Source organism: Trifolium pratense, linkage group LG2 (assembly GCF_020283565.1).
Source record: "Trifolium pratense cultivar HEN17-A07 linkage group LG2, ARS_RC_1.1, whole genome shotgun sequence".
In the NCBI taxonomy this organism is placed as follows: domain Eukaryota; kingdom Viridiplantae; phylum Streptophyta; class Magnoliopsida; order Fabales; family Fabaceae; genus Trifolium; species Trifolium pratense.
This window is the reverse complement of record NC_060060.1, coordinates 58,349,511-58,359,806: the sequence shown is the minus strand read 5'-3', so window position 1 is coordinate 58,359,806 and position 10,296 is coordinate 58,349,511. Positions and strand designations below refer to the sequence as shown.

Below are 10,296 nucleotides of genomic sequence, written 5' to 3'. Positions count from 1 at the left end.
GATTGAAGCCGATTCTTGAGAAATGCATATCGGATAATCAATCTGCTTTCGTCCCCGGACGATCAATCCTCGACAACGCAATGGCTGCCATTGAGATCATTCACTACATGAAGTCCAAAACTAGAGGCAAAAAAGGTGCAGCGGCGCTTAAACTGGATATTAGCAAGGCTTACGATCGCATCAACTGGGACTTCTTGAAAGACATGATGGCAAAGATGGGTTTCTCTCAAAAATGGATTGGATGGATTATGTTATGTGTTGAAACGGTAGACTACTCAATCATTGTTAATGGCCACATGGTGGGGCCTGTTATACCTGGCAGAGGGTTACGGCAAGGCGACCCTTTATCGCCGTATCTGTTCATTATTTGCGCAGAAGGGTTGTCAGCGCTTATCCGACAAGCTGAGAATAGAGGGGATTTACATGGTATCAAGATCTGTAGAAATGCGCCTGTTATATCTCATCTTCTCTTCGCGGATGATTGTTTCTTATTCTTCAAAGCAACTATCAATGAGGCAACTGTTTTAAAGAATATTCTCTCTGTTTATAAAGCAGCATCTGGACAAGCCATCAACCTCCAGAAGTCTGAATTCTATTGCAGTAGAAATGTCCTCGCTGAAGTGCGTGAAGCTATTGCTAATCAACTCGGAGTGACTCAAGTGCTTGGTACTGGTAAGTATCTTGGTTTACCTTCCATGATTGGTAGGAGTAAAAAATCAACTTTCAAATTTATCAAGGATAGAATTTGGAGGAAGATAAATTCTTGGAGTAGTCGACACCTCTCTCAAGCAGGCAGGGTAATTATGATTAAATCTATTTTACAATCCATTCCGACTTATGTGATGAGCATCTTTCTTCTTCCAAGTACTCTTATTGATGAAATAGAAAAAATGCTCAACTCATTTTGGTGGGGTCATAGTGGTAACAATGGCCGCGGATTACACTGGCTCTCTTGGGAACGCCTCTGGTAAGCAAAGATTATGGAGGTATGAGCTTCAAAAACCTTCAAGCATTCAACATTGCCATGCTAGGTAAACAAGCCTGGAATTTAGTCACAAAACCAAGCAGTTTAATCACTAAACTTCTCAAAGCTAGATACTTCCCTAAATGTGATTTTTTTGAATCAAGCATTGGCCATAATCCAAGTTATGTTTGGAGGAGTATATGGAGTTCTAAGTCAGTTGTCCAAGGAGGATGTAAGTGGAGCATTGGTACCGGAGAGAACATAAGTATTTGGGAGCAAAATTGGCTCAAGGAAGGCATGTCAATTCCCATACCTTCTGATATGCAGCATGTTGGTGATATTACAACAGTAAAAGATCTCATGTTGCCATACTCAAAATCATGGGACTTTGCCAAAATATGTGACATATTTGATAGTAGTATTGTCAGGAAAATTATGCAGACCCCTCTCTTTGCTTCAGTGAGTGACGACAAATTAGTGTGGAAGCTGGAACAAGATGGCAATTACTCCGTACGCAGCGCTTACAAATATTGTGTTAACATTAGAGGCAGTCACGACAGATACGACGTTGCTGGCCATTGGAATCAGATTTGGTGCGCGAAAATTCCACCAAAAGTGAAGAACCTTCTTTGGCGTATAGGTCGGAACGTATTACCAACGCGCAAGAGACTCAATAGCCGCGGTGTACAATGTCCGGTGCAGTGTGCTATTTGTAACGACGCAGAAGAAGACATCTTGCATGTGCTGTTTATGTGTATGACAAGTAGGCGTTGCTGGCAGCGAGCAGGGCTAAGGAATCATGTAAATGCAGGTCTGAATACTAATAATAATATTGATGATAATCTGTTCTCAGTTTTGCACAGACTAGACAAAGATCAGCAAGAATTCTTTAGTGTGATGGTGTGGAGTATATGGAAGCGCAGAAATAATCAAGTATGGGATAATATCACCGACTCCGACCAAACTGTGGTAGAACGAGCTAGACATTTAATAACAAGCTGGCGCGATGCACAACAGATCCGCTCTCTAACCAACACTGTTCAGACAGCCCTGCAGAAGATGATTTGGGTCAAGCCAAGTCATGGAAGGTACAAGTGCAATGTAGACGCTTCTTTTTCCCTTACTCATAACAAAGTGGGTATTGGTATGTGTATAAGGGATGACTATGGAAGGTTTGTGGCTGCCATAACACAATGAGTAGAACCTATTCTTGATGTGGAGCATGGAGAAGCCATTGGTTTGTTACAGGCTTTAAAATGGGCGGTGGACCTACAATTACACGACATAGACTTTGAGATGGATTGCAAAAGGGTAGTAGATAGTCTTTATAGCAAAAGAACCTATTTTTCTGATCTTGGAGCTATCTTAGGTGACTGTAGAACTATTTTAGCTTCTACTCTTGTGAACTCTCATGTTAAGTTCATCCGGAGACAAGCAAATGAAGTTGCTCATAGGCTTGCCGGGGCGGCTACATCGTTAGCTAGTTTCCATAATTTTATCGATATTCCTACATGTATTTACGATATTATTATGAATGAAATGAGATAAGCCTTTTACTGTAAAAAAAATGCAATTATTTGTATTAATTGGTCATATTTAATAGGTTGAAGTGGTGTGTCTATATATATATATATATATATTGTACAAGTCATGAATAATATTATAACGAATATTAGTTTTAAAAATTCGCTGTTGAATTGAAAGTTTAATAAAACCATGAATTTTGTAACATCCGTGTTAAGAAGTCCCACATCGATTATGAGATGGTCTGAATATATGTTTGTAAAGTAGAGACAATTTTCATCTTACAAGCTGATTTTGTAAGGATGACTTAGACCCAAAACTCAATTCTAAGATAATAGCAGAGCCTCCTCCACGATCCGCTGGACCGTCTGTTATCAAGTTCTGATCAGGCCATGACTGAATATGTGTTTATAAAGTAGAGACGATTCACACCTTACAAGCTGATTTTCATGATTTGTGTACCATGCACTACCTGAATCACTCTTTCATGTTAGACAAAGTTGTATTAATTTATTTTCAGGTCTCAAATTTGAATCTTTCGGTGTTTTTTTTTGTATCAAATTAGTTTTTCGCCACAGATTAATAAAATTTTGATTTTAATTGAACTTCCTGTTAGTTGATAGTACGATTGATGTTCCACATATTAATAAATCTTAAACTGGATACAAAATTTTCAAAAAAAAAAAAAAAAATTGATCTCATTCATCCAATTAAAATTTGTTAGCATTGCACCTTCATCTAATCATCTTTGAATAATTTTACTGATGATTTAATAGTTGACAACCAAGATCAATTCAAATCTACAGCTGGTCTGGTTAAAGAGACATAGGTTATTGTATTAGTCAACGAGTATGTATGTGTTTTCTCAAATAAAATCTTATGGTTGATAAAAAAAATCTGATGAAGTTAAATTTGAATGGAAACTTTCACTAGTTTGATTACTCAATTATTTGTTGAGTTAATTACTTGTTTTTTTGTTTTTTTTTTTGTTTTTTTACCACCAGTCGAACCGTGGTCCTCCTACCAAGTTCAGCGTCAATCACCACTGAACCAACTAACGATTGATAGTTAATTACTTGTTTTGGGCTAAGGCATTTTAATTAATATCGTTTATTCTATTTTTATGGAGTGAACTCGTAGTATCCCTCCATTGAAAGTTAGAGACTAATCTATTGAAATAACAATTTAAGATCTAATCTTTCTCATGTAATCCAATAACATACATGTTTGAGTGCGTTGATTATCCAACATGCACAATTGCACATAATAGATGCTCTTCCATTCATACAAGATCATAATTTTTTTTTTCTTTGAAAATTCAGCATTCAATTTAAAGACAACTAATCCGGTAGACCAATTCCATATAAAGTGACACCCGGATAATTCAAACCACAAAAAGAAAGTTAATCTCACTTTTAATTAAGGACTTGAATTTTGCAAATAGGAATACATTATACTTATTTTCTCTTAAAACCAGAGACTTAAGAAACAAAATATGATTTAGTTATGTATATAGTGTGGGAGCCAAATATATTTAAAACATCATTTCATTCACCAAGGTTACTAAAAATAAATGAAAAAGTTTCCCATAGAACAAATCACAAGTACACATCTTATTTGAATATATATATATATATATATATATATATATATATATATATATATATATATATATATATATATATATCGCTACACCACCGAAGTAGGTAATTTTGATAGGTCCAACAAATAATGTTTAATATAAAAAAATAATAAACACTATTTATAAACTTATCAGAATTATTCACCTCAACAAATATACTAATATATATTTAAATAAGATATATAACAAATCATTCACCATTCACATATCTTTTATATTATAAGCTTGTATACAAGCAAACCCTAAACCCTAATTTGTTTTCTTTATTTTCCCTCCATTTTATCTTGCAATTTTTATTAAAAAATAATACAATTTTGTCTTGACTAGGATTCGAACCTACAACCCTTCAATGCAAGGCAATATTTTCAACCACTATGGCAAGTATACCAAATATGATTAAAATTATGTGCAATAATTGATAAGCACCATCGATTTTAAAAGTATATCATATCAAAATTATTGTTGACTATATTATTCATCACAAAATATTTTTATGTCTTTCCTGATCAATGATTTTTTTCTACCGGATCATAAATTTAGAGAATAATTATCATGTGAGATTTGGAAAGTTATTATCACGTGTAATTTGGAAAGTTATTATCAAACTCAATTCTGCTATATCAATTTTTTTTGCAATACAACCAAACACAACCATGGTCATGTCACTAATCACATTCAGTATTTTGATTTTAACATTGCAGATTTAATATTAACCAATGATCAATTGATACAATATGCACTAGCAAACCAATTGTGATTTAAATTATGTCCACAAAGTGTTAAGCTCCATCAACTTTCATAGGAAAGATTTCATACGATAATTAAGCACCATCAATTTTCATTGCACAATTTAAACAATTAAAAACCGATAATCTCTTATCTCTTATATTATAAGCATGCTAACATAAGTTAACCCTAAATCAAATTTTTTCCCCTCTCATTTTCTCTTTCTTTTTATTGCAGCTTTATATTAAAAAAATACAGATTTGTTTACGATAGGAATCGAACCCGCATCCCTTACTTACAATAAAACATTTCAACCGCTAAAACATGTGCTTCAATTATGAAAGAATTTAGGAATCCTAATATGTTAACCCTGTTTTCAATAAATTTGAACGGCAGAATTAATCACAATTTTTATTTATTTATGGATGTCTACTTAAGTTTATGTTCTTGATTGTGTCTTTAATTTTTTTTAACCTTTAATTATCATCAATATTTTAACCTTTAGTTATCAGCAATTTTTATTAATAAGTAAACAAAACGATGGGGTTCCAAAATTATTTAAAAAATATATAAAATATAAAATAAGCACATAAACAAATATAGAATAATTAGTTCATGAAATTCCCTATAATACTCTTATTAAAAATGCTCTTAGAATTTTTGTATTTTATTTTTTATTGTTACATATTACAGCTAATTAGATCCATGCACCGCATGGGTCAAAGTTCTAGTACATACTAAAACACATTATTCATTAATATACTGTTATTAATACTCCACCAATCACTAACATTTACCTATTAAAAAAAAGTTTAATTATAGAAACACCACTTAATCACTTTGAAACATTGACAGGGAAATCTTGAACTTCATCACTCCAAGGATTAATCTCCTTAATTGGATCAACATTCCTTAATGCACACCAAACAGCAGTATTACACTTAAATCCAGACCCAAATGCAATTTGCCAAATCCTATCACTTTTTCTAATCCTTCCCTTAGCTTCACAATAAGCCAAAACATACCAAACAGAACTACTTGAAGTATTTCCATATCTATAAAGTGTCATTCTTGAAGGCTCAATTTGCCAATCACTTAATCCAAGCACTTTTTGTATCTCATCTTGAACAGCTTTTCCACCAGTATGAATACAAAAATGCTCAAAACATGACTTAAAATCAGGTGTATAAATCTTCATTTTGTTGTTAAAGTACTTTTTAGCTAAAAGAGTTGAAACATACTTAAGTTGTTCTAGTAAAGGTAAAACTGATTTTCCAAGTGTCATTATGTTCGCTTTAAGCGCGAAACCAGCTGCATTCATTAAGTTTTTTGAAAGTGATATTCCTGTGATTTTGTTTGTTTCATCTTCTTGTTGAAGAATTGAATTGTAACAATTATCTTGTGAACCTTTGTGTGTACGAACAATGTGTTTAAGGTGATATTTTGAACGGTGTGAATCTGAGGAAATGTTTGAGAGTAAAATTGCTGCTCCACCTACACGAAAGAGACAATTTGAAACAAGCATTGATCTGTTGTTTCCTAGGTACCATCCACTGTTGATGTTTTCTGTGCTCACAACTAAGGCATAGGAGTTTGGATGTACCTATAAAATATGAAGAAAAACAAAATGGATTTAATGAAAAGTTAAAGGGTAGCTAAGAAATTATGAGAAAAAAAAAACAAGGAGAGAAATTGGAGAATTATATAATATCAGCACTTCAGATTGAAGACATGTCTGGAGTCTGATAGTGTTATTTCCTGTTATTAATATATGACACATATGATCACATTCAATTTTTTCAAAGTACTACTGGTGTCGACTTCTCAGTGTTTGTCCGATGTGCGTATATTTCTTTACTGTTTACCAGTACTAATTATGAGAAAACATTTATGGAGCATTCATTGGTTAAGATAAAGTTGTTTGTGTGATGTTTAATGTTGATGAGTTATCTTGATTTTACATTTAAAGCATCGGACAATGTTTACCTATAAGAAATAAAGGCATCGCATTACCAAATGTGTTTACATCATATAGTACTACAGAATTTTTGTGATACACTGTTACTACCTCACTCCCTAATTAATAATTATAAGACCCTGTTTGACCACTGCACGTACGTCAATGCACAATTTTGATAACTAATAGTATCTTTAATCGTCTATTAGTAAAAAATATAAAAAATTAATATTTTAAAAATATTCATCAAAACAAATTGAACAAGATCTTATATGCTAATATTTATATTTATGTATTCTTAAAAAAAATACGGTCAAAACAAGGTAAATGAATAGTACCTTTTTGTAAAACAGTATCTTATAATTAGGGACAAAGGTAGTAATAGTTTTAGGTATAGTCCAATAATATACGGTAATTAAAAAATTTGGATGGGACATAACTCCAACCAACAATTCCGGAGAATTCCTTTTCGTGCCCTTTATAGTTTTTTTTTTCGTCTTTTTAAATTATCAAAATATCCCGCTCGCTTTAAGTTACAAATTTAGTTTGTATTTTAAGTAGAGATTTAGAGAATGAATTTTTTAATCTCAAACCTAACGTTTGCACCTATCACGCTTCCTATGAGTGAAAATATTATAAAAAAAAACATTTCGTTACTTAGAGTGCGAACTCAGTTCGCTACTTAGAATACGAATTCAATTTGCACTTTAATAGTAAACCTTATAAAAATTTGGCCACTGTCCAAAACTATATTTTGATTGGCCACTGAAGCGGTTGTGAAATAGTATCGACTAATCACACACACACACACCGTAGAATTCTATAAACTAAAACCTCTTTTTTCATGTTTTAATCACTCGCTCATATAGTTTCATTCAAAATATTTTCTTGAGAGGTGTTTCATTAAAAAAAAAATATAGGAGGTGATTGAGGTGTGAGGGTGGTAAAAAAATTTGAATTTTATAAGATTCAATACTTAAGTAGTGAACTGTATTTGTTATTTAAGTAGCGAACTATTTTTTCTATTTTTTGCTATTTTAAACACTCACTACCTGATCAATGAGGGGTAAAATTGGAAGTTCGGGGGCATGAAAAAACGAAACCCCCACAAATTTGTCTTATAAATTGAGGACTGTATCTCAAACTTATAAACATACATTCAAAATATCACGTCCAATACTATTAAAAATAGTGCGTAGATATAAATAGAGGTATTGTCAAAAAAAGATATAAATAGAGGTAATCTGATAGACATATTTAGAACTAGAGACTGCATACTCATCCCTCCCTTAAATTTTAAGAATATTTTGGTTACATTTTATAATACTATTTTTAGCATAAGAAATGGTTAATCAAGGACAGATCTAAAAAATTTAATAGTTTGGATCATGGTCATACCATAAAAACTTTTACAAAGACATATAAATGTAGAAGATATAAAAATTTATATAACAGTGGTTTATAATTTCTCTCAAATGTTATATTTTAAACAACAATTTTTCATTTCTAGCATATTAAAAAATATAACACTAATTAATTATTAAATTATTGTACAAGCACACGGGTAAAACATAATTAAAATTGGAGAGAAAAAAATGTAAATCTCAATAATATATAAGTATTAATTAGTTTAATAGTTTGTTGTAGTGTTATGAATAGACTATGTGAAAATAATAATATCATATAATCGGAGTCACAATGTATAAAATATCTAAGTATTAATTTTAAATAATAATAATAATAATAATAATAATAATAATAATAATAAGCAAGTTTGGACAGTTGACCTCATTGCCCCATGGTAGATCCGTGCTCGTGTAATTGAAGGAAATTATTTCATGTTTGGTTCGAAGTAGATGAAGGGAGGAGAGAAGAGTGAGGGGGTAATTTTGACCAAAAAATGTTTCTTTTTATTAAATCTTTTTTATTTAAAAATAAACGTTTTTTATTCTCAAAAAAAAAAAATCTAAAAACAAAAAGTCTCAATTATTAGAGAGATTTGATTGGTTAAAAAAACATTTTAAATTGGTAAAGGGAATATTTTAAATTAATAGAACATTTTAAATTGTGAGGGTACATTTTAAAAACTTTTGTTTTTTTTTTTCAAGAAAAAAAAAATGTTTTTTTAAATGATTTAATAAAAAAAAAAATTTGCTCAAGATTACCCCCTAATTTTTGATTTAGTCTATCAGATTCTATACTTAATAACATATGGAGTAATGGTCTTCAAAAAAAAAAAAAAAATATGGAGTAATGAATATTTTACTTCAATTTATCTGCAAGCATAACAATAAATTTTAATTTGGTTGCAACAAAAAAAAAGACGAAATTTTAATATATTAGCCAAAAGAGTAAGTAGATGACATAAATGAAAACAAAAAAAAATAAAATTATCTAACCTGTAGGAGTTGTTTGGCAAGGTCGATGGCAATGAGTCCAGCACTACAACCCATACCACTTAAATTATAGCTTAAAATTTGATGCTTAATTTTGTAATGGTTAACAACCATAGCACTAAGAGAAGGTGTAGGATTGAAAATACAACAATTTGTTATAACAATTTGAATATCATCAACCTTCATTTTTGTCTTCAACAAAAGATCATCAATAGCACCAAAAATCACTGATTCTGTTTCTTTCCTTGCTTCAAAAGTGCAAATATTTGCTGGAATTTCCAACAAAGATTCTGGCACATAAGTTTTATCACCAAATCCAGACCTACTCATAATTTTCTTTTGAAAATCTATACTTTCATCTTTAAAATGTCCTCCACATCTTGATGTTTCTATAAATAAATCCTTACTACAAATGCTTGTAGAAAAAGGTTTATAACATGCAAAATCTACTAGATATATATTTTTTGAGCATTTCTTTAGGTAAAAGGTTACTATAGATACTATTAAGGAACAACATAGTAAAAGTGAATTAATGTTACTAGACATGAATAATATTTGGATATTTAGAAAGTCTCCAATGAAAGAGAGGAAAGATGAGTTGGATTCAGCTATGAAAGGGAATGGCATTGTAAACATACTCATGATGTTTGGATGAGTCATAGGTCTTGCCCATGAGCCTTCCTATTTATAGAAAATTGTAATATGCTAGCGTGAGAGAGCAGTTCATATCTCTCACTGGTGGGTACTGACTGTCAACCATTGGATTTGTTGAAAATTATTAAACGGTTGAGATTTGATAACTGGAGAGAGGAAAATACCTGTTATAACAAGTGAATCCGGTAAAAGCAAATAATATTATTATTTTTTTTTTAAAAAAAACACCTTTCCATGAATAAAAAACCATCCATTATCGAATAATAATAATATAATAATGATTAAAAAAAAAAACAATACAGCAAGCAAAATCATCTTCATCTTCTTCCAATCACCACCACCTTCTCCCTCACAGATCCAAATCGAAAAACACTAATAGGACAAAAAATTAAAACTCATAAAAGCAAAACAATTTATCATCATCTAAAATCTA

General features: G+C 31.2%; 1 protein-coding gene across 1 annotated transcript; it reads right to left on the bottom strand.

The window, feature by feature from the left end:
- Window positions 1-5,495: 5,495 nt before the first annotated feature.
- On the bottom strand, window positions 5,496-9,865 carry LOC123908744 (3-ketoacyl-CoA synthase 2-like). The gene is made up of 2 exons (XM_045959463.1): window positions 9,213-9,865; window positions 5,496-6,459 (listed from the first exon to the last, which is right to left on the bottom strand). Exons 1-2 carry the CDS (start codon window positions 9,849-9,851, stop codon window positions 5,692-5,694), a joined length of 1,407 nt encoding a protein of 468 aa, XP_045815419.1. The 5' UTR covers window positions 9,852-9,865; the 3' UTR covers window positions 5,496-5,691.
- Between the last annotated feature and the right edge of the window lie 431 nt (window positions 9,866-10,296).

Bases quoted from the DNA above. Each gene is read 5' to 3' on its own strand.
- LOC123908744 (XM_045959463.1), bottom strand. From the start codon at position 9,851: ATGAGTATGTTTACAATGCCATTCCCTTTCATAGCTGAATCCAACTCA. The intron at 6,460-9,212 runs GTTAGATAATTT...CATATTTTATAG, and splicing joins TTGCCAAACAACTCCTACAG to GTACATCCAAACTCCTATGC.